This window comes from Stylophora pistillata, chromosome 3 (assembly GCF_964205215.1).
Source record: "Stylophora pistillata chromosome 3, jaStyPist1.2, whole genome shotgun sequence".
Classification (NCBI taxonomy): Eukaryota; Metazoa; Cnidaria; class Anthozoa; order Scleractinia; family Pocilloporidae; genus Stylophora; species Stylophora pistillata.
Window position 1 is genome coordinate 37463465 of NC_142521.1, and position 25365 is coordinate 37488829.

The 25365-nt window shown below is 39.3% G+C and overlaps 1 protein-coding gene across 2 annotated transcripts in view; it reads left to right on the top strand.

Annotated features, from left to right (window-relative positions):
• LOC148735952 (uncharacterized) overlaps nucleotides 1–12575 on the top strand; it is a 15684-nt gene extending 3109 nt beyond the window's left edge. For both annotated transcript variants that reach the window (XM_088753271.1, XM_088753272.1), the window contains 2 exons: nucleotides 952–3650; nucleotides 11699–12575. In XM_088753271.1, the coding sequence (XP_088609397.1) occupies nucleotides 952–3650; nucleotides 11699–11920 (2921 nt within the window). In that variant the 3' untranslated portion in view covers nucleotides 11921–12575. The remainder of the gene's footprint in view (nucleotides 1–951; nucleotides 3651–11698) is intronic.
• Nucleotides 12576–25365: the final 12790 nt, after the last annotated feature.

Genomic DNA, 25365 nt, shown 5'->3' on the forward strand with positions numbered 1-25365 from the left:
GATTAAAGTTTTTCTTAATGATTTTCTGAAGAGAAAGTTGTTCATTGAATAATTTCCCTGTTCACAGATCAAAGCAGCATTCGTTTTATTTGTTTTATATATACATTTTGTTATAGAACGTTAACACCCATTATTAGGATTTTGCTTGTTTTGTTATATTTCACATGATTAGCGGCGCACTGAGTGAGTTATTGGTTCTTTACCTCTAATAGAGACCGGTAGAATGTAACCGGAAATATTGACAAAGAATGCGTAGAACGATCGACAAAGAATGATGTAATTAACTAGACAATTGCTACTGAAGCCGCGTGTTAAGATTAACGATAATACGATTTGTCTAACAGACCCATGCAACACGAATTAGTGGGATCAACCGATTGGGAAATTAATAGACAACTAAGCCCTATCCGACCACACCGGACCTACGTATCTGGGTGTGGATATCTGTAGCCAGTAAAAGTGGCATTTGTGATCCTAAGTTAGTTAGATCGTAGGGCGGAACGTGAATGTTGTGAGCTGAAGAATAAAAGCCAACTTAAAAGAGAGTATACAGTCCTCGTTTGCTGAACCAGCGTGTGCGGAGAGCAAATTCCGCGAAACACTTTTTTTCGTGTAGTGGAACAAACCATAGGCTCCATTTCCATCCGATGTTCATGAAATGAGCCCGCACTTCTCGCCTTTATGAGATCGGAAACTGCACCCCAGAAAACACGCCAACCACAGTAGTTACGAGATCAAAAGAAAAAACCGGCGAATTTGATGAATAACAATATATGAATATTTTTTAGCTTTTACCCAAGAATTGAAGGGTAGCTTTACCAAAGTTACAAATTGCAGTTGGGGAAGAAATAAATACACCAAACTAAGGAAAGACCCTAATCCAGTAATGATTATGTTTCCTTCAATGTGAGAGGTAGCAATGTTTGAGCAGGGTTTTCTACCTGTCCACAGATTGTACTGTAACGCAATTTCTGGAATGGTGCCAGAATCAGCTGCGAGAGTTTTACCGCAGCACCATGTGTCAGGTAAAAATAACTCCGTGGGACCCTGACAACACGGTACACATTAACAAAATCTACGTACAGTTAACACTCTTACAAGACAACAGACAACCTCACAGGATTACGAAAACAAGGCTTGAAGATTGCAGCCAAGTATTTGAAGGTGACGAAGATCATCCCAACCGTAGACGAATTCTTGTGTATGGAAGACCTGGAATAGGAAAGTCTACCTTCACTCAAAAACTCGCTATGGATTGGGTAAATGGCAAAAAGAAAATCCTCAGAAAGTTTTCTCTTCTACTGTTAATCAAGTTGCGGGACGTTTGTGATATTCCGGACCTCTGTACTATCTTGAAAACCGCTGAACTGTTGTCTGCTGATGACCTGATGGCAGTCAATAACTTGTATGAATATGTCCGTCAGAACCAGGAGAAAGTGCTGCTTATTTTGGACGGATATGACGAGTACAGCGGTGGAAAGTCATCCCCAGTTCACCAGATTTGGAGAGGCAGTCAACTGAGAGACTGTTGTGTAATGATCACAACGCGACCAGTGAATGAAGACGAGCTAAGATTGCCAAGTCATGCTCAGTTTGAAATCAACGGGCTCAATAGCAGGGAACAAAAGCAACAGTTTGCAAGAAAGATTCTTGATGATGAGGAGGACGTGGAAGGGTTACTTAACTACCTGGAGAAGCAGAACCTCGAAAAGATGGCAGAAATACCGCTTCTGTTGTTGATGTTATGTCTGCTCTGGAGAGAGAAAAAGCATCAGGTACCCACATCTCGTGCGTACATTTACCTAGAAATTATTCAGACTCTCTTGGATCACATGGCTACAAAAGATGCAGACAACGTGGCAACAGGTAAAAGCGTAGATGAATATCGAGAGGAACTTTCCAAAATAGGAAAACTTGCATATGATGCTCTTTTGGAGGACCGTCTTCATTTTAACTTCAGCAAATTTGCGCATGGTGATCTGTTCGAGAGGCTAATTGCTGTCGGTTTTTTTCAAGTTTGCAAACTTTCCGCTTTGAACCGTGAGAGGATCGTCTATTTTCTTCATAAGTCCGTCCAGGAGTTTCTCGCCGCCCGGTTCATCGTTGAAGAACTGACGGCGAAGAACAGTGAAACTGTTACCTGCCTGTCAGAAATGGATACGTGTGAAAAATCAAGGAAGATGGCTGAAGTTCTAAAATTCGTTTGTGAGTTGTCATCAGAAGCCACCGGGATTGTTTTTCATCATCTACAGTATCTCGGAGAGAAAGAATGCCTCACAAATTATAACTTCACTAAGACGCCTTCTATCTATGACTTGTCTTCTGAACAACACGATTTCATTTTACTCTGTGTCGATTGTTTGTTTTTGTGTCCAGCCTCAGACAGAACAGCCGTGTATTCTGCATTTCTCTCATGTGTTAACCGTGTTGTGATACTAGGGAACAAAAACACCTCTACTGCTGCTGTGGAACACTTCTTCAAATATATCAGCAGTTTCCCAAACTATTTATTTTTTGTAGAGTGGAAGGCGACTAAACATTTTCGCGATGATGTTCTATCAATAATGTTTGACTTGAACGCGGTCGTTTTAACGTCCTCCAGAGAAAGTAAAGATGTAAAAAAGTACGCGGATTTACTCGATAGGAACTTTTTCCTCAAGAGATCCGGGGGGAGAAACTTTGTCTATCTAACTGAATTAAAAGATGAGGTCTTTCTTTCTGGATTGCTTCCTGAATTGATATCAGCGCCGGTTAGCTCTTCTCAGCCACCTGTGGATGATTTGGTAAATAATGAAAACAACAACATTGCACTTCCTTTGACTGAGAACCTTTGTTTGTCACTGGTGAGAGAGGTTGACATCACTGTCAACACAGTTAAGGCTGCTGTTCTGTTGAAGAACGTGTTGCCTTTATTAACAGCTCCACGAGAAGTTAGAATAAGAAATTGGAGGAAAGCTGCCTTTGAAGGTCAATGGGTGAAGGAGGAGGAGAAAGAAGCCTTTAAAGATAAATTGATTGAGAGCTGGATTAACGGAATTAATTTTACTGATAATCTCCACGGTTTAACCCTTGAAATCAAGATGACAGCAAAGCGTGCTGCTTTTATCGCTGAGTCACTGCACCATTCTCCAAATTTGCGTGAGCTCGACTTGTCCTTCAACCCTTTACAGAGCGGTGTGAGTCATTTGGCTGAGAATCTTCATCAAGTGCCACAGTTGACGAAATTAGTGTTGTGGATTGTACAAATGGGAGAAAAGGAATGTGCGGCACTGGCTGCCTCATTAAAGTACTTAAACAAGTTAGAAGAACTGGATATAAAAGACAATGCCCTGGGTCACGGGATTATTGAACTGGCTAAGAGCCTGAACAATGTACCCAATCTGACTAAGCTGGACCTGAGGAATACAAATATGGGTGAAGATGAAGCATCAGCACTGGCCCGTGCACTAAAGTATGTGCCAGAGCTGAAATCTCTTTTTCTAAGTAACAATCCACTTGGCTGCGGGGTCAGAGATCTGGTCCAACATCTCAGCAGTGTTCCCAAGCTGAAGGACCTGTACCTAAAAGGTGTTCAGATGACAAGGAGAGAATTTGAAGAGTTGTGTACAGCAATAAATGAGAGAAACATTATTGTGTCAACCAATTACCATGTAAGTGTCTTTTTTTTGTTTCACTCAGTTATGTATCTAATTTTTGTTTAGATGCTCTTCAGCACAGCATTTGATGATGTTTCCAGTAAGTTGCTTTGGACTCAATTAATCAGATTATTTTTCATGAGAAAGAATACAGTCTTTAGGAACAGTCAATGTTTTCAGAATTTTCTTTTTCTGTTTTGCGACGTCAGGAGCCAATGTTGTAGATCGAGACCGTAACCAACCCACGTTAGGTACTTTTATGGCTCATGCATTGCTTGTTTGAAGATGATTTGAAGAAAAAAAAATGGTGAAGATTAAATTTAGTGACTGTTTCACTGGGGAAATGAGCAACAAGCAGCTTTTGAGGAACTAAAGCGTCTAATCACCCAGGCGGAGACACTGGCTTATTTTAAGGTTGGCTGCAGAACGCGAATCATTGCTGATGCATCCCCAGTTGGCTTAGGGGCAGTTCTCACCCAGCAGCAGAGAGGCATGTGGAGAGTTGTCTCATACGCATCAAGGAGCTTAACTGACGTCGAACGGCGCTACAGCCAAACGGAGAGGGAAGCGCTGGCCTTGGTTTGGGCATGTGAACGGTTTAACATGTATGTTTCTGGACAGGACTTCGAGTTGGAGACCGACCACAAGCCTCTGGAGCGTATCTACTCCAGTACTTCGAGACCTTGCGCCAGGATAGAGAGATGGGTCTTAAGGCTACAAGGGTACGATTTTAAAGTAGTGTACCGCCCAGGAAAGACTAATATAGCAGACGCGTTGTCTCGCTTGAATTCGGATCACGTGGACCATGGAGAGGAGTATGACTATGTTAGAGCAATTGTTGAGGACTGTGTACCCGTTGCTCTATCACCTAGAGAGATTGAGGAAGCTTCCTATGATGACGAGGAATTGACCCAGGTGAAGAAATGTGTTAAGACAGGGAACTGGGACCAGTGTATACTTCCCTCGTATGCACAGGTCAAGGACGAATTATGTCTGTATGGTGAACTCTTGCTTCGAGGCACAAGGATTGTGGTTCCCAGGCTCTTGCGCGACAGGATGGTGCGGTTAGCACACGAAGGGCACCAGGGTATAGTCAAAACGAAGTATCGTCTCCGCAGTAAAGTTTGGTGGCCAAGAATGGACAAAGACGTTGAGAAGTTTTGTAGAATTTGTCATGGCTGCCAGGTCACTTCTGGATTTGACCCCCCAGAGCCGATGTCTCGCGTTTTTCCTCCAAGTGCCCCTTGGCAGGACTGTGGAGCAGGTCTACTAGGACCCCTACCCACAGGAGAGAGTATTTTGGTGGTGGTCGATTACTATAGTCGATTCCTAGAGGTTGCTATAATGAAGTCTACGACAAGTTCCAAGGTTATCGAAGCACTTGCACCCATGTTTGCAAGATTCGGTTTTCCATTCTCGCTAAGGACAGATAATGGCCCCCAATTCGTGTCTGAAGAGTTTGAAGCCTTTTTACATACGAATGGTATCGAACACCGGAAAACGACTCCATTGTGGCCACAAGCCAATGGAGAGGTGGAACGCCAGAATCGCCCGTTACTGAAATGCATACAGATCGCACATTTGGAAGGAAGGAACTGGAGAACTGAGTTGCTGGTATGGTTGACGGCGTACAGATCCACTCCGCAAACGACGACAGGGACTACACCCTGTTATATGATGTTTGGTCGCGAAATGAGATCCAAGCTGCCAGAGCTAAAGAGAGAGACAGTTGGTGTGCCAGGCGAGGAAGTGCAAGAGCGAGATTGGTCAAGTAAATTAAAGGGAAAAGCTTACGCTGACCTTAAGAGGGGTGCCACGCCCAAAAGCATAAGTGTTGGCGACACGGTTCTTGTGAAAGCAGAGAAAACCAACAAGCTGTCTACCAACTTTAACCCTGATCCCTTTAAGGTTGTTCATAAGACGGGGTCAGAGGTAACGCTCAGGAACGAGACTGGCATCGAACTGAAAAGAAACACTGTGTTTGTAAAGAAGTATAACGAGCACGGAGATGTATCCAATGGCAACGAAGATCAAGTGGTACAGGCAGGTTCTGCAGTACGAGTGGATGACCCAGGGGGAAGCAAAATTTCAGAGACGACAGTCGTACCGATGCCAAAAGAGATTCCTGGAACATCTGAAGATTCTCAAGAACAACCTAGGCATTTCCCAGACAATGAAAATACCGGAGTGGGAAGGCCTGTTCGGAGGTCGACCCGGACTGTAAGACCGCCCGATCGTTATAAAGCCATATGAACTGAATATGATATGAACTGAATATCTTCAACTTCTTGTCCTTTTATCGAGCGACTGGTTTAATTTAAAGACTTTGATTTGTATGTTGAACATTTAGGAAAGGAGGGAATGTAGTGTATAGGATGCCAACGAGCATGAAATATGCACGATGTAATGCGAGGCGTGATGGTGTGATGTAATACCCTCGAGACCTGCATATATACAGCATGTGTTTAATTATTTAGGGAGTTCTCTTAGGTACGTGAATAAAACCGATTTCATTTTAACCGCTGTGTACTACAGTGACTTCGAAATGACTTGATATTTTCTTATTACACAATTTTTAAAAACTTTGGGAGTTCATTGGATTGGTCTTTGCTTTGCTTGTGTGATGGCGCCTTACATGAGAGAGAGAAAAAAAGAAGAGTTGTGAGAATTTTTCTTTGACCAAACTCCCGCCCAATTTTGAATTTTGAAATTGTTCGGCTTCATTAGTTATTGTGGAATGCTTTTATTTGAGTTTGATTATTTAACGAGAAAGGATTGTTCAACCCAGACATGCTTTGAATTCGATGAAGTTGTTCCGTACATTCTTTGTGGGCATTCATTCACTTTTGCTATCAGGAAGCGTGAACCTCAAAAAATATAAATAACCAAACAAAAGGGATTTTTCCTTTTTAAAATCCGAATCCATTTTTTTAAAAGTGAAAGTCACGTTGATTCTATTGTCATATCTTCACGTCTTGAAGATTTTTACCGATGATAGGAAATAATTCACCAAAAGTTGAAGGTGTCAGCGATTAACATCCTGAAAGAAACTGGCACGGTGTTGGAAGTTACTGTAACTTAAACACGAAGGCGCGCTATATAAGGAAGTCTTCCCTGGGAAGACCTAGGCTCATTTGTCACTCACCGTTGACGTGTGCGGGTCGAATTTAAATGATGGTAGACGAACAAAAGGAGCTAATGAGATATCCATTATTTACTTCCACCAGCATGGGGGCATGAGGTAACGTGCGAACCACCTACTTCGATCTCAAATTTACCGCCACAAATAAAGACAGTTTCCATTGGAGAAAGGAAATACAAATTTCAAAAATTCTTGTATTGTGATGAAGACATGAAACAATTTTGAGGAATTCGCCCGCTGTTCACTGCTTTGGAGTAGCTGTAGCTCAAGCTGACTTGACTCTTAAGAGTTCTACATCACACGACGGTTGATTGACAAATGGTCCAGTGGGACCTAAAGCTCCTTTTATAGCGCGCCTTCGTGTTTAAATAGTTTCCTTGTACTTATTTATCAGTTGGATTCTTTTCTTCTTTGGATTCTTTGCTCATGTTTAGTAATTCTGTCAGTTGCTCGTAGAGCCCCCCCGGTCTCCTGTGTCTCCATGATAACCCTATTTTGTTTTGAAAATCTAAGTACAACATTGCAAATGATGAATTTTTCTTGAGTGAATTTCGTAAGTCTCTGTCTCAACTTGGCCTTGCAATCGTCCATTAAATAATCCGGAAACGGATTCTGTGTAAACCTCACGCTGCTTTCCATGTTTCCGTTACATCGTTGCTTGTTTGGATATGGTGTGCGGAAAAATATGTTTGAAATTGAAATAAGAAAGAAACAAATTTAGCGTTGAAAACTTCGAAACTACATATTTTCTGTCAGTAGTTTTCAGTATAGAAAATGAAGTTGTCCTTATGGAACAAGGCTTGGTGATAATTTTGATAAACTTTGTGAGTTCATTTGACTGGCCTTTGTTTTGACGTTAAATTGAGAGAGAAATCTTCTGCAGTGTGGCCAAGTGGTTAGAGTGTCAGACTTGTAATCCGCCGCTCCCAGGTTCGAGTCCCACTCTGACCACTGGACTTGTTTCCTGGTAGCCCCGAGTTCAGATCCTTGGCCACGCTTAAAAATAGCCAACTGGTTTGCCTCCGGCCAGTTGGGGTTCTTAAAGATGTTCTCTTAATGTTATGTTCAATTTTGAAACTTGTTTCATTTGTTTGCAAGGACCACGATGGAAACTACTGGTTAACCAGTAATTGTGTAATCCAATAAAAAAAGACTTTTTTATCTTTCTACGCCTAACAAGAGGGAGAGAAAAAAAAGATGAATCGTGAGAATTTTTCTCTGACAAAATTTCTTTGGGTAATGAAGAGTTTGATTTTGAAGCTTTTGGGCTTCTGTTGTTTTTGTGGGATGATATTATTTTGGTTTGATTATTTGACGAGACTATAAATTCTTCAACCCAAACATGCTTTGGATTGAAGACTGATTACAAAAGACCAAAGAAAGAGCGTTTGTGCCTTTGTGTGAAATCCAAATGCAGCTTTCATAGTATGTTTCTTAGAAGTTCTTACCGTTTAGGCGAAACGGATAGTTTAGAAAAACATTACAGCGATAACACCGGATCATCAAAAAGAAACATTGAGAGAGCGCCCCGCTAACAAACAAACAGAAGAACAAAACAAATACTTTTAGAGTGTATATGACATATCTTATTTTTCAAGTATTTTCCTTTCTTGATATATGTAATAAATGAAAAATGTTTCGATAATGCGAAAAAAATAATTTGGATAATTTTTTGGCGGCCGAAATACCGCCAATTTCCATATAAAAGTGTCCCGAGAAACTGCGCTGGTTATGTCACAGTGTTTGATAACATCGCTGTCACGCAGGCGCCTCCTAATTTCTCTTGCTCGGGGCTTCTTATGTGTGAGTGATTTAACGCTAATTTTCGACCCGCACTGTTTCATTTGGTTATGTCTAGCGATTCGGAAAGTAGTGAGACTGGATTCTTCAGAAAGTATGTTTATCAAACACAGTGACGTCATTTTGGCCCGCGATCTGTGGGACAATTTCAACATGAAAGTTGCGCGCATTTTGAACGAAAAAAAAAGGGATTTCAAAATATTTTCAAGATCTAAAAACTTTGCAGTCGTTTTTCTTACATTATTAACGACCGGAATTAGCGGAAAAAAATTTTCATATACACTTTAAAAGGCGCAACCCGCAACAGATGACCACTAGTCAAACTCAGTTCTGTGCTATGATTTACTCGATCTTAAATGGTTTCCTTATTATTATTTATCAGTTGGATTCTTTTCTTTGGTTTCACTGCTCATGTTTATTAACTCTGTCAAATGATCACAGGGCCCATCGGTCTCCCGCGTCATTTAAGCTCATTTTTCAAGAAAAATCAACAGTGTTGATAATGAAGTTGTTAAACTTTCAATCGCTTGTGTTTGTTTCTGCTTGGTCTCGCTTAAATCTTAAAAGATATTATTTTTTAACTTCAATCGGGCACACGCCGAGGAATTTTTTGAAAAAATTGTGAGGTGCTTCACTCATGAAACTCCTGCGGCCCATCAGCGTCACCTCAAGAGTTCCCTGTGGCGCGCTCGTAGTAATTTTTTTTCCGCGAAACTACGCCCAAAAGGAGAGACTAATAGTAGTCTAGAAAATTATTAAATCATTGATTTACCAGCGGGTAGGGGATCATTTGGCCAATGTGGACATAAAACAACAGTTTCGAAGATGTTAGACAGTTTTTATCTTCATCTTGAGAAAAACACTGACTTAAAAGAAATAGTATTAAACTTCACGTGATTTTTACACCTTTTGCTCTTCCTTTCGGGAAAATACGCATTCATTTGCGTTAAAAGGCGAACAAGTGGGTGAAAATACAATCGTTAGAGATAAAAAAACCGTCATTTTCGCGTAAACCAAATTCAATAATGATTTTTGCATTTTAATCAGCATTCAATTACAATTATGGGCATTCCTATGCGTCATTCGTCAAACAAAAGAGAAAAATATGCTTTCCATTGCGCTAAATTCAAGTCATTTAAATCATCTTGATAGTCAATGGAGACAATACACAAGCAATATAGTGTATTGACCATTCATTAACATTTTTATCACACTGTTTGCAATTCAATAGCATTGCAGGACGGCAGTAGGATGAATAAGACAATTATTGATGCACTTGTACAAACAATTCAGTGTTTTTATATTCAATAAGCAAGTAGCGATTTTCAACTGAACACCGATTTCTACATTCAGTAGAGTTCGTCCGGTTAATTCGCTTCGAAGAAACCGAATACTACTCTAACACAGAGAGAGAATCGTGAGAGGATTTGAGGACGAGGAGGAAGATTATCTTGTGGTCGCGGACTCACTCGGAGTGAACCGATCAACGGCAAGAGGCATTGTGGCGTGCTACATCAGAGAGGCCAGGATCCAGGAGAGATCGCGAGGAGGTAGAAACAAGGTGCTCGTGGATAAGATAAGAGATTGCCTAGAGGAAATCATCAACGAAAATTGTTTATTCACACTTGCTCTGATAAACTACCACTCAAACCCGAGATCCATGACTGCACCGTGGCAAGGACATTAGACGGGATGCTCATCCGAGTGAAACTTGTAAGGCCCCTCCTTGCTGACAGAAACAGGCTTGATGTGGTGAACAAGCGAGTCGATTACACCACTTGGTTTAGGAACCATGCCGTAATGCGCCACTGTGTGTTTGTCGACGAATGCGGCTACAACATCCGTCCTGTGAGGACGAAACTTGACCGTAAACAGGGCAATTCCACCTATCGATGGACTTGTGTTTTCCTCAGAAGCTGTTGGGGGAAAGAATGCTGCGCGTTCCGATAACTTCTTGGCACAGACGAGGACAAATCTAGATCTCGAGAAGGAGGTGATCTTTGTGTAGGACGGAGCACCAGCCCACCGAAACCCGGTCAGTTCTGCCCCAAACACGGAGCTTAAAATGCTTCCTCCCTACAGTCGTTTCCTAACCATCGTGGAGCAGGCAATAAGCTGTTTGAAAGCGGCGTCGAGGCTGACATCTCAGATCTGGAAAATCGAAGACGTATGGATAACGGAGATGAGACCAGAGGCAGGGGAAGCGAACACAACAACTGTTCTGCTCAGAAACATCGACGCTGTGACCGCGGCTAAAAGTGCCCAGTGGTACCGCTTTATGCAGACCTATCTGCCAAATTTTTCAATAGAGATAATTGAATGGGAAAATGAAATTCAAAACAAAATGATTTTGGAATAGGTATTTTTCAATTGAAATTCGATGTGTGAATATTGAAAATAAAAAGCGCTCAATTGTTTGTACAAGCGCATAAATAATTGTCTTATTCATACTAATGCTGTTTAGGAATGCTATTGAATTGCAAAAAATTTGATAAAATGCAAATGAATGCTACATGTACTATATTATTTGTTTATTGTCTCTATCGACTCTCAAAATGGTGTAAATGACTTGAAGGTTACCGCAAATGAGAGTGTACTTTCCTCTTGTTTGACGAATGACGCATAAGAATGCCCATAATTGTTATTGAATGCTGATTAAAGTGCAAAAATCGTTATTGAATCTGGTTTACGCGCAAATGACAGTTTTTTGTCTCTAATGATTGTAATTTTTCACAATTGTTCGCCTTTTAACACAAATGAATGCGTATTTTCTCGAAATGAACTGCAAAAGGTTTAATAATCAGGGACCATTGTTCTTTTAATGGGTATCTGAGGACATTTCACTATTTTGAAACAGTTTCACCAGCTAACTCACTTGTAGCTATTTGAATAAAAAAGTGAATGTTCTCTTCCACTTCTTGAGAAACTTATGCATCCCACTTTATGTTACAGAAAGTTAGAGCAAAACAGCTTTCTAGGTTATTGCGAAACAGATCTTGAGTTCCGATGTACGTGGAGAAAAGTAATGTGCTGTAAAAATTTATTTTGTGTGAAAATGCAAGTTGAGTGTTACACATAATTGGTGTTGTGGCTGATGTTGTTGCCTTTTTTTCTGTGATAGGAGGTTGATTTGCCGCCGTTTCCTTCTCGATTTCTTACAAAGGCTGAGCTGAAAGCAAACAGAGGAAGGTTCAGAGATGAGCCAGATAATGATGATGATAATGACGACGATGATGGCGACGCTGACGGAGGTGGTTGTAAATCAAACCATAGCGACGAACTGTTACTCATAAATATCATGATCTGCGATCAGAACTTAGATTATCATGCTACGGGTCGATAAGAATAATTTTAGTAGTTTGCTCTCCTTCACATTCGAAGTCAAATCCGTTTAAAGAAGCATTGTGGATAATTCTGAGGGCTTTTGTGGACTTTGTACTCATGTAAGGTTATTGTTAAGTAGCGAGAAGATAGTAAGTTTACAGTCCCAGACGAACCCCACATTTTCACTTTTAAACCTGAAAAAGGTGAGAAATGTCAGCAGATTTCATGAGTTATGCATGTAAAATGCAGAGCAACACTACACATGAAAGGAAATGGTAGAATTTTTGTGGTTTTGAAGGTGTCGATGTTTTCTCCTTCTAGAGGGAAGATTTGTTCAATAAATTTCAGCCACAAACTATTGGTGCAACAACATATTATGTAATGAAAACAAGCTTGATTTTCCCGGCTGATTGACCAACAAATACACGGTTAATTTTGGATGGGTACTCTGGCGGGAAACTGTTGTGTGCAAATTAAGATACCGTGTATCTCTTTCATAGTCTTGAGCGAAAGTTCTAAGCTTTTTGTTTCTATCCACAATTCGGTACATTAATTGGTTGATTGTTTACTTGACCTTCGAAAGCCCCATTGGAGTGGTGTGCTGATTATAGACTTCCTTTTGCAAAATAGTTGGTTTGTGTTGTAAATGATATTTTTGAGAAGTAAGTGTAATATGGAAAGGAGAGATGAAACGTTTGAGTGTGTTGAAGAAAAGAGATGGTATTCTGAAGTGTGGAGACGCGATGGAAATACTTATCCGAATCTAACGCGGTAGGCAGAAGATAAGGGAAATTTTGTCTTTTCCAATTAAAAGAGAGTTTTCGGCTACAACTCATGTCATAAATAGTGCGAAAGAAACTCTACAGAGGGAGTAACAAGGAATTCGAGATACGCGAATGCCCCCCTGGAAAATCTTTAACTCGCCAAGGAACGCAGCAGATTGACCTGAATGGGACTCAGACCCCTACCCTACCATTTCTAAAAAGCAAGCGAAAAGACGGTTAGCAATGAGTGATGTTCCATATATTTCAAAAACAGTTACAGTAAATCGCGCACGGCTTCTTGTGGTATCAAACTATTATCATGGCCCCGCAGTGTTTTTGTATTACTGGACAGGTATCCGAGCGGATGGGTAAAAGTGCTTGATTCCCATTCTCTGACGTGGCCCCAGTTAATGTATTTACCCAATAGAATAGTCCAGACATTTATGTATGTTTTGTGGACTAACCGATTGGCCCTCTCGCATACAGCAACAGTAGGTTGAAGTGAACTTCATACAGAGAGGAATATCCTTATGGGAACCAAACTGGAAATAGTTGTACAAAATTATGCCTGTTTCCCATTCAATCTGGAAACAAATTGCGTGACTATCTACGTTACTTGTCTCGCAAAAATGTCCTTCAGGAGTCAAACACACTTCATACTTCTTTCACACTTCATACTTTTTTTTGTCTTCTCATATCTACAGAATATTTCCTTGACCAGCAGATAGCAGATGCTAATCGAGGCGGGTCAATTTTCTACTACTTTCACTTAGATAAATTGGAATATTACAGAAATGAAGAAATAATACATTAAATGACATTAAAAAAAAAAACAAGAAAAAAAAAAGGGGGAAATTAGAAGACTTTTATCGTAGAGAGAAAAAGTACTTGAGTTTTAAGTATACTTAAAATATTGTAGAAGTGGTTCAATTTGTTTCAATTTTGCAGTGTTTGTATTGTACCATTAATTTAAGAATGATTTTCAGTCTCTAGAATATCGAGAAGAGCTCTTTTGTTGCTGTTGATTTTTTTCTTTTTGAAGGATCGCTTTAAACAGTATTTCAGTACATGGTACTCTTTCGGGCCATCTGTAAAGTGCACAGTGAAAAGACTATGTGGATGTGAAAGAGAATTAAGAGACAAACAACACTTCCGGCTTGCGGCAAAGAGAACCATATCACGGGGTGTCTGAAAATGGCGGATAGATGCGGATGGCGGTTGCGGATAGTTTCCTTTAGAGTGTGAGCTTTTTTGTTTCCTTCAAGGAATACGGAAATTTTGCATTTTCCTTCTAATTTCAAAACTAAACAAACCAGAAACTTCTGAAGTATGAAATAATAGGAGGGTAGGTTAGGAAGCGCCAGGCTCAAGAGGGTAGCTCAGGTAGGTTAGGAGGCGTCAGCTAAGCGAAACACAACTGTACACCTTAAAGTGGTTTTTTTTTTTTTTTTTTTTTCCTATCATTATTATGAGTGTCTTACTTTTGATTCAAACATACAGTATTGTCATATTAGTACGGCTATATCAAAAGGAAAACTGATTGCTTCTAGGAAAGTTAAAAGAAAACATTACAGCGAGAAAACAGTTGATTTACCCTCGGGAAGAGAATAATTTAGCAATACTTTGTTTACGGAAATATAACCATTTACAAGATATCAGACAGTTTTCTTTCCTTTAAAAAATTTTTTACGGGTATTTTACTTAATTCATGTGTTTGTTTGTAAACCCTCACCTTATGTCAATCGCCATGGACCATTGTTGTTTGTTGTTTAGATTTTAGAACATTTCCCTAGTATCGCAGAGGTCAGTGGTTCGAATCCCGTACAGGCCTGAAATTTTTTTCAGGTCTGATTTTCACTATTGCTCAAATAGTGCTTTACTGCGAAGGATCGTGCTCACATACGTCTCATAACCGCAGTTCACACATATGTTTCATGTTTGTTGTTGTTTGATTTATCATCTACGGGTTTATGTCGAATTAATTTGATGACCTGCTCCCAGTTGGCTTGTTAGCTCAATTGGTAGAGCGCTGCACTAGTATCGCAGAGGTCAGTGGTTCGAATCCCGTACAGGCCTGAAATTTTTTTCAGGTCTGATTTTCACTATTGCTCAAATAGTGCTTTACTGCGAAGGATCGTGCTCATATACGTCTCATAACCGCAGTTCACACATATGTTTCATATGTTTGTTGTTGTTTGATTTGTCATCTACGGGTTTATGTCGAATTAATTTGATGGCCTGCTCCCAGTTGGCTTGTTAGCTCAATTGGTAGAGCGCTGCACTAGTATCGCAGAGGTCAGTGGTTCGAATCCCGTACAGGCCTGTAATTTTTTTCAGGTCTGATTTTCACTATTGCTCAAATAGTGCTTTACTGCGAAGGATCGTGCTCATATACGTCTCATAACCGCAGTTCACACATATGTTTCATATGTTTGTTGTTGTTTAACATTTCCCTTGTTGTAGTATAAAGTTTTAGTCATTTGTAGTTATTTGAATTCAAAAGTGAATGGTCTCTTTCACTGCTCCCTTTCTGAACAAATATATTTGAATTCGTCAAACGTTTATCTTGGGTGTGAAAATGAAAGTTGAGTGTTACACAGAGTTAATGAAACAGGTGTTTCTTGCCATAGCAAAGGAAGCCTGATATTTCGATATTCGTGGGAGAAATCAAGTTGCTTTAATTATTTATCTCGCTTGAAAATGCAAGTTGAGTGTTACACATAATTGGTGCTGTGGTTGATATTGCTGCCTTTTTTTCTTGTGATAGGTGTGGGAATTTTCATGGGGGGAATACATCCAACGACTTCTTACAACAGTTGAGCTGAAAAAAAAAGAATAAGGTTCAGAAAAGTGTCAGATGATGATGATGATGATGATGATGATGAATTTGACGATGACTTTGACGATAACTTTGGTGATAACGATGATGAGGAGGAGGACGATAACGATGATGACTATGACGATAACTATGGTGATGTTGATGATGACGAGCAGGAGAAGAAGGATGATGATGACGACGATAATGGTGATGACAATGGTGTTGAGTGAGCGCTTGGGAAAAAAGGTTTCTATGGGAACTGATTTAGTGAATACGAGCAGAGTAGTAATTTAGAGTAACTTGGCTGTTCTCAAGTCGTGCTTTGTTGCAGCGAGGTACCAAAGATTTAATCTGAAATCTGCGTGACAAGCAAATCACAATGCAGTGTATACAATATTCTCTATTGAGATTGTCATGATAATGAAATTTGGCCACTCTTCTTTCTGACTGGCTTTTTTGAGTGTTCAACTTAGCTGTGAGTTTATCCAGTGTTCTGGCAAATCAGAACGCTAAACGAATCTCTCAGGTCATTAGTTTGAAAAACGGTCAGCATTGATCCTACCTATGACCTTTTGGCGCAAAGAAAGAAAGTCGCGTTGAGTAGTCTGTACCAGACTCTCCTTCTTTGGAGACTGTCTAAAGCGGGAGAGCTGAAACATTGGAGGGAGCTACTCTTCCTTCCCAGACTCCATTTATCACCCACCCAATATTTCGATCGTCTCCAATAACTGATACCCTGGCAGAAGATTGATCGCCAGCTGACAAATATTATTTTCTCTTCACAGGAAATACGGACTTGTGAGACGGAGCGCAAGAATGATATATTGAGCTTAGATCTGTTCACAGGCAGCGATGTTCAATCAAGTAGGCTTGTTTTTGAGCCTTACAGTGTTGATGCTTGAAACTGAAAATTTTTAGAAAATCGGTCGCGATCAGAAATGTTGAAGTCGATACTTGGTGTTACAAGCTTCTATGCTTGTTTTGTAAATAGTAATTTAGCTCGGCCTACTTTAATAAATGTTTTCATTATTGTACTCTTATTTTTAGTGATTTATTAAATAACATTGTCTCAATTGCTCAAGAAAGTTGAGATGGTGTGAGAGTGTTTGATAGAGACAATAGGTACCACGTCTATCCTTGTTGCTCGGGCTCCGGCGATTGCAAATTTATTGAATTCGTTATTTTACAGCTAAACACATTTCGCGCTGAATAATATTTGTAGCTGGATTTTGAATTCAAGAGAATATACTTCGACACGGGTACCCCTATGGTACGAGTAAAAGCCGGTGAATTTTCGTGGTTTTATTTTGCCTCGTTTCCCTATAATTTATAGCTGAATTTGACGACCTGAATTGTAGAACATATACGCCTTTTGCGCTCCACCAACCCACCTTTTAAATGTTGTTACTGATGCTTTGTTGTTGTTCGGTTTTTGCTTTGTGTTTTTCCTGTAAACAACCTTTTGGTATCTCTTCCCACAAGCCGCCCGTCCTTTAATTGTCCTACGCTGAAATATTCGATCAGCAGGCACCAAGAGTCACTGCCTCTTGGCATTAGCATCCATTCCTCTCTACCACTGTGGCGCTAAGTCTGTCAAATTTTGAGGCGAAGAAACAAGCAAAAAAAGGAAAAGAAAAAGGAGTGAGAGAGAGAGAGAGAGAGAGAGAGGAGAGAGAAATTCAAAAGATTGTAAGCAGTCTCTGTCTTCTCTTCCTTTATCCCCCTTTTCTCTTCTCTCGAGCGCCACAAAAGCAAGCGTGATATTCAAAGTAGTTGTCACACCCTCGTACATGGGGTTTGCAATGGCTTATTAGTTTTCGAACTCAATTCCCCCAAAAGGGGAATTTGTGTACACTTGCTAGAAATAATCAGAAGACCCGATTAGTGTCTTTTCAAATTATTTTATTTTAGGTGACTTTCAAGTTATTTTACAGTCCAATCGTTATCATGAACAACACACTATTTTCAGTTTATCTTTGAAATCAATGAAATATCAATTGACATACAAGGGACTCCATATTTTTAAGGTGATTAATTTGTCACCAATTACGTCAAACCGGAAACGGATATTATGTAACCATAGATAAATCGAATGAGTATTCTTGATAAGGGATAACTTGAGAGGCCTTACATGACGCAACTCTTCGATAGGGTGCTAGCAACCCCACCCAAGACTGGTATCATGTGCAGCGCTCTATCAACGAATCCTGACTTTTCAACTTACTGCTGTCGGCTCTGATTGAGTAGCAGCTGTTGTCTCAAGCTCTCCACTGTCTTCTCCATGCCTCTATTTGATTTCTACATTAGTGCAAGTCGTTAGTTGCATGTTTGGTTTTCTTGAATGAAATTTCGTCTTTGTTTTTCAGCTTGCATCATTCTCGCCTTTACCATGTTCTCCATCGCTTGTCGTTGGACTCGCTGCGTCAGATTCCATCTATTCACGGAGTCTTTTTTTCCTCCTCCTGTTTTTTCTGCAGCATTTCCATCTATTTACAAGAAAAAGTTTAGGTCAGACAGCCTAACCCTAACCCTAACCGAGCCATGTTTTACGTCTGTGTTCACAAACTGTAACTGAACAGTTTTGGCTGTTTCTATGGTTAACTTGGTCAAAAAAAATTGGAATTATTAAAGATTTTTCCTGACTAAGTCAATCAAAGAAAGCTGGGAAGCGCTGTAACTGTTAGTTTTAGGCATTCAAGGTTTTATGTACAAATATTTATATATATTTATCGCTTACTAATCCAAGTTAGATCCTTCCATGAAATGAACAAGCTGCAGCCTCCATCTGGTGCAAAATATGCTCAAATATATTGGTCATCAGAAATTGTGTAACAACAGGCGTTAGCAAACTTTAAGGAAAGTTTTGAGACGCTAGGAACTGGAAAAATAACCAATGTTATTCTCTTGCCTGAAAATGCCTTTGCACAACTTATAACTTTCACCGCGTTCGATTTCGGACCTGTTACTCAGCAGCTTTTTAAATGTATCACAAAGATACGAAAATATCAGTGGAGTAATTAAAGTTGGTTTTGTTAGAATTCTATCTCAGGAATATCGAAACTCTCATACATTCACACAAACTGATGCTGGGAAAACAATGGACGTATTTTGACAAAGTTCGTCTGAATTCTTTTTATTCTAAAGCGCTGAATGAGGCATATTTAAGTAATACCTCCTTACAACCGGTTCGTTCAGGTACCTCTCGGTTGTAATGGAGGATATTCCGATTGTTTCAGCCTCTAACTGACCAATTGCTTGGTCAAGTACAGTTTCTGATCTGCTTAGTGCTGTAGAGTCTACGAAATGCCTTGCTGCATGTTAGGGACACAAGCCAGAAGGCTCATTTTTAAATTGATTGTTTGATTAGTTCACTAATTTCAGCATGATCTTAGATACTTACACATTACAATTGTTGTGACATAAAATTGGAAGTTGCTATTTTGAGAATTTTCCAACCTTTTGTTTTGTTACGCCTTGCCTTTTGCGCCGACGTGTTGTTTTGCTAGATTTCTAGTTTTGATCTTTTATTTTTAGTGTATGCTCGAACTTGGCTCAGTTCGGGGATTTCCTTCTTACCGTGCTAGACGTTTTAATCGCTTGTTATAGTTGAGAATAATTAGTTTCATAGGTGGTCATGTTTGGGTTGGTAAAACTGACCCTGAGTTTTACCACACCGAAGATCCTGTTTGTGCGCGCGATTCTCGTGCGCAGCTCGATCATTGGCGTTTGATTGGTTCCTTGGTGCTCGCCAAGTACTTCGGAGCGAGCCACCCAATTTCCCCCTTTGCAAAACAACGGATACACTATGGAAACTCCCACGGACAGCTAACCCAGACATGTCTGCGATTTTTGTATTTAATACGTGGGCACTCCTCGCTAAAAAGTAGTTGTAGGAGAAGAAAAGACCTGAAGCGTTGTAGTAGAAAACAATAAAAAGAGAAGTGTCCAGAGTCTTGGTACTTCCCGTTAAAAGTCAAGCGAGTTGCTAACCCCCAACACGATGTATATCTGTTTTTCTGTATCTCTATTGATTTTGTAAATCAGACCTTTCAGCGTCACTACGCGCATTAAAAAAAGCGAGTTTAGCGTCTCTTTAATCAGTTCTTCGTAAGTTTTTGAGCAGTCTTGGTAAACTTTCGCCCTTTTGTTTTCTTAATCTTTGGCACATGCAGAACCGTTATATCAGTACCTTTGCAACTTTGTTTAATTCTGGTCTAGTTTTTTCAGTGTTGGGCGACAATGCACGAAGAGATATTCCGTTGTATTGCCGTATTCTCAATTGATTTAAGATTTAAAGGCCCAAATTGTACCAAATGCAAGTGAACGTCCACAATTTAGATAAGAACAATGGGCTGTTAACCAGCCACCAAAATTCTTGTATTTTGTTTCGAAACTTTTGTACTGTTTTATTTGTGTTGTTCTTTGTCATTTGAGTCTCGTTATTGGCGTTGGGGGACAGCTTTTTGTACGCGATTCTTTGATTATGTATTCAACGAAATTTCATAAATTAACAGAACTTGTTGTATTATTGTTTCAGGTTACGATCCATAGATTGATTGATTGTGAGATTGATTGATTGTGAGATTGATTGTGATTTTCATCGATGATTGTGGTCCGTGGTCGATTGCCTTTCAAGAGTAAAGACTCGTACAAACGGTCAACTTTGGTTTGTTATCTCGATCTGTAAAATAGTCCACAAACGCCTCGTTGACCGCGTCTTGGAGCGACGCCCTCTTTAAACTTGCGAATCTAGATTTGTGGTCGCCGCAAATGCTACACTACAGATGTTACCGATGTGAACATCCTTCCGCGTATGAACATCAAGACATGCATGGCTGCGTGTGTTGTTATCAGCTATAACTATGTCATAGGCTGACTGGACATTGGGAATCACTCTAGGAGGGTGTTAATGGCTTTCACGTAAAGTCCAACTAGGTCAGCCAGACCTGCAAATAGAGTGGGTCATCGAAGGATGGAAAATTAACTTGAGGTTAAAGGACCTTTGAGGAAATACTTTGAAGTAAAATTGAAAGTGTGTACTTTAGACAAAAAAGTATAAAAGTAATTTAAAATTGAAAAACATGGGACAGGATTGGGAACGCCGGACAACTGAAAAGTTAGGCCGCCACTTTATAGAAAATTCCAGGGATTAAGCGAATACCTCTAAAATTCCGGTCGTCAAAACATTTTATTTCTATCTGAAAAATTCTTAGAATTTTGGACAAGTTAGGTGTTGCTCTCTCTCAAGAGAGATGAAGTTAAATGGAGACCTAACACAATAAGCTTTTCCTCCACCAGTAGCTAGTTCAGCCCATCGTTGAGGTTGTGCTTAGGAGTGAGCTCGGAATCCTTTTCAACAAAACCTTGCACTTTTCTCTCCTCGGGAGAGAAACCTTAACTGTTGATCTGACTTCTGTATGTGTTGATGTTTTCATGAATTCCTCATTTCTAAAAGGTGGACGGAGGTAGTTTCATGGCTACGAAGCCAGGGGAAGAAACGCAAAATGCTTTCAGCTACTTTTTGGGTGTGGCCTGCATTTTCCATCCATCGTTCCTTGAAAGCCTGTTTGATTAAACAAGGAGCTGGTTCAGCGAGTCTGAGGAGACGAGGGAAAAGGCGGCCACAACCTCTAGCTTTTTTTTCCTGTTTATTCACGAAATGCTTAGATGTGCTTGCTTCTCGAAGTATTAAAATTTAGTCAAGACCTTGATATCCTGCGAACGAATTTTCAAAACCCTTCTCGCCAAGGATGAAGCAAACTATAAAGTCCTCAGTATTGTCAAGAAGAACCAGTCAATCAGTTCAGTTTTGTTAATAGGATACAACTAACTTTAAAGCGTAGTCAAAATATAGATGAACTAAACAGACATACCAAATTACTAATTAAATTACTAAAAGGGGAAATAAAGCTTTTTATCCTGGTTTTGGTTGAGTTACATGTAAGAGAACACCTCCATGAGTTTAGACGATTTGTGATGAGTTGGTTTGGGTTTTCTTTGGAACCAGCAGATTTACAAACGTTCAAGTTAGATCAGAAGAGATTAGTAAGCCTGTGCCTCTCTAACAGGGAGAAAATAAAATTCAAAAGTGAGTGTTTTCTTTTGTATGTTGATAATACTTGTCATCCACAGGTAGGTCAACACTACTTCATCGTTAAATAAGAAGAGTTTGGTAAACCTGTGCCTCACTAACAAGGAGAAAATAAAAATCAAGAGTGGATGTTTTCTTTTGTATGTTGATAACACCCGTGTACATGTCAAGGTCAAGACTACTTCATCAATTAATTAATGGTGAAATGGCGAAATCGTTACTGAAGATCGCACATGTGAACAGAACTACACTAACATTCCCAATTAAAGAACGGCCACTTGACTTGCCGTTTTAATAAAGAGGCCTCAGATTCTTCCAGAAGGAAACAGCAGAGCGAAGCTGGGGAGATCAGATGCCACTTTGTCGCAGAAATGCATGATTGATTTCCGTTTTATTGCTGTGAGCTTATTTTGCTGTTGTTAGTAATTTTTCCAAATTATTATTTGTTAAAGATCAGCGAAATTTTCAATGGAAATGAACCTGAGACAAGAATTTTCTTTTGAATTGATTGATAACTCCAAGGTGGATGATTGCCTTGAATGTTTGCCCGTTAAATCGGAGAGTGATCATCGATATCCTGCAGATGTCCTACCGCGTGTAAATAGCGGCTGATAAGCCCCCCCGCAACTTATAACCTCCCCCTTGTTATAGACCCATTTACCTGTAAACAACAACAAAAAAAATCTGACTACAAGCCCCATACTAGCTTTTCTTTAAGAGATAGGAACTCTGTGCTGTTTCAAACTAAAAGTTTCAAAAGTGCGAAACAATAAGGTGACCTCCCCATTTTGCATTAAAAAGAAAAAAAATTAAAAACAACCTATACAAAACAAACAAACTTTCATAATAAATCGCAAACGGCTTCTTGTTATATTAAATTACTATCAAAGAGCTACAGTATTTTGTTTCTTGCTTCCGTTTAATTTTAACCGGACATATGTACAGACAACAGGGTGTATCGCCTGATTCCTGTTCTCTTGCTTTGAGTTCGCCCAACTTGAAGTGTTTTATCCAATGTGATGTAGACGTTAGCGCATGTTTTGTGGAATAACTGATTGGTTTTCTGAGATACTGCAACAGATGACAGAGATGAACTCTATCTCTTGTCCAAAATGGAAAATGTTGTTCAAAATTACACTAGTTTCCTAACTAGACAGCTTAGAGGTAATTATTTCTAGACAATAGCCCATTTCCGAATTACCCTTGGCCCCTTTTTCAGGACGAGGCCTGGTGCTCTGACATTCTTGTGACTCGTTTTGAAAATGAGGCCAAGGGTACTTGGGAAATTGACTATTATGGTCGTGGCTTGGTGCGCATATTCAGCATGTCCTCAGAGAGTCACGGAATGCTTAAATTCCAGTATTTCGCTGACTATTTCTCTTTCTTTTTATGACTTAAAGGGTCATCTGTGGAATTTTCGGCAAAACTGTTACTACCACAAGTAACAGCGCGACATATTTTTAGAACATTCAACACTCCGTCTTGGGGTAAAGATTATCTTATCACGTGACTGACATGCCTGAGTGGAATGTGCTTAGTTAAGCAGTTTCCTGGTGAATCAACAGGCCGATGGAGTGAAGTTTCAGCTAAAGAATCCTTGTGTTTCCTCCTTTCAGCTCGGCTCTGAACTTGTAAAACAGTTCTTTGTGTAAAGTGCATCTCACCAAGTCGAAGTTGTACAGCAGCTGTAGCTCAGTTTCATTAAACACCAACATTTGCAGTCGTCGAGTAGAGAGGAAAGTTACGGAGGTAAGGTTGTTGTCTGCTAACATAAGCGAACATGCATTTATTAGATTATTTTACTGGATGTCCAAGGTTTCATACTCATGTATGTGCGAATAATATGGCACAGTTTTATGGCTGCTTAGGTGAGTTTTGGAGATTGGCATTTACAACAGTTGTATAATAAATATGCTCATTTTAGATTAGCAACCTTTGCATTGCTTGATCATGAAAGTGAAAGTTGCCTATCTCATCATGTTCCTGGTTATTTATAGGGAACTGCACCTATGAATTCTTTGTTTTCCCAGTATCTCATTGTTGTTAGGTTGTCTATTTGTTTTATTTCATTTACTTGAGACTATTTCTTGAAAAATATATGACTTTCGATTTCATCGGCATAACTGCGTGCATTCAAGACATCAATTTAAATGTATGGGATATGGTTATCAACAACAGTTTGCAAATATTGAAACTTAAATTACCACATTGAAAAACATCTCGGCCTGGAGAATTAGACTTTATTCCAGTGAACTGAAGGGCTAAAGCCAAGGTAATTCTGGAATATCGTGAATGCTTTTAGACGATTTTTTAATGTGACATGCATTTGCGATCATGACTTTGCGCAGCTTCCTATATCCCAGCGGTTTACGAATAAATCGTCTTTTTCTTCAAGTTAATTTTGATATTGTTGGCAATTAATTAAAAGTGCTATATTCTAATTTTTACCTTTTACTGCTGTAGTTGCTTTTTTAAATATAGTTGCTTTGACACTGTAGAGCACTCGGTTTAATCTTAAAATGGTCATTGAGTCTTCTACATATTGTAGTTCCAGTTCACTGTTTAACTCTGAGCTGAGCAATGGCTTCACTACAGACAGCTTTGCTTTGCCCAATATTTGTCAAAATTTCTCCTGTTTGCTTTACTCTGCATCAAATGGAAGAGAGCATTAATTTTTAATTGAATCATTTAATTTCTGTCACCCTCTAACCCCTGTGAGATGTTTGTTCTATTTTAACTTACCCCTGCGATAAATTTAAATTTTACTTGTGGACTTGAAACTATAGTAAAGAACAGTGTCTTTTCCAATCCCTACAAGCTTCCTGTTACTAATCTGAGCTACTTTGAAATGCTCACCTAGTTCTGTTTTTATTTCATTGTTGGTGTAGAATTCATTTTTACCTAGGTGCCAAGTGTCAATGAAACAATTGTGATTGAGTTGTCATATGAAGCAATAATTTGGTTGCCTGTAAATCTCAGTGATTAAACAAGTGTTCTCTTTACTTGCAATGCAAAAAAGTTTTTAAGACCCTGACATTTTGCTGTAAACCAGCATGATGTTATACCAGCCAACAAAATGGTGTGGTGGAATTCTGTTTTTCAAAATGGATCTCCCACAAATTTTGTTTATTATTATATTTGAGTAATTATGCATGTAAACATGTGATTGTTGAAAAATATTTTACTGCTTGTAATTAATCTAAAGCTTTGTGAAATAACCATTATTTAGTCAAAACCTAGTCATTAACAGTTAGATAGTTAATTAAATATTGTTATTGTAAACATGATTGAGGAAGATGGTAATTATACAAACGAAAAAAAATTAGTCACACTGTGACTTTGTTGGTTGCATACTTGAACCTCTTCCATTATACTGTATTTGTCCATTTTATCTTTATAGAATTATTTCATTTATTTATATTTCATAGTTATACAGTGTACGTAGGTGGGTGGATTTGAATTGTATACACATCTAATGGCAATCATTTTTTGTTGTAATTAACCTTTATAAACAGAGATCCATTGAAAAACACCCAGACTGTGTGACAATTCTGTAAAGACATTGCTGTGAATACTAAGTAAGTTTTGAATATCCTCATCACCATGTTAATTTTTTAAAGTTATGTTTTCTAGTGGTTGTGGAGTTCTTGTCTTGCTCACCATTTCTAGTTTGCGACATAAAGCCAATTTTTGATTTTGCATCTAAAATTCAAGTACACTTAACACTCCTGTCAGATGAAGGGGTTGAAACCATTTTTTTTTTCAATTGTGTGCATGCAGTTATCAGTGTA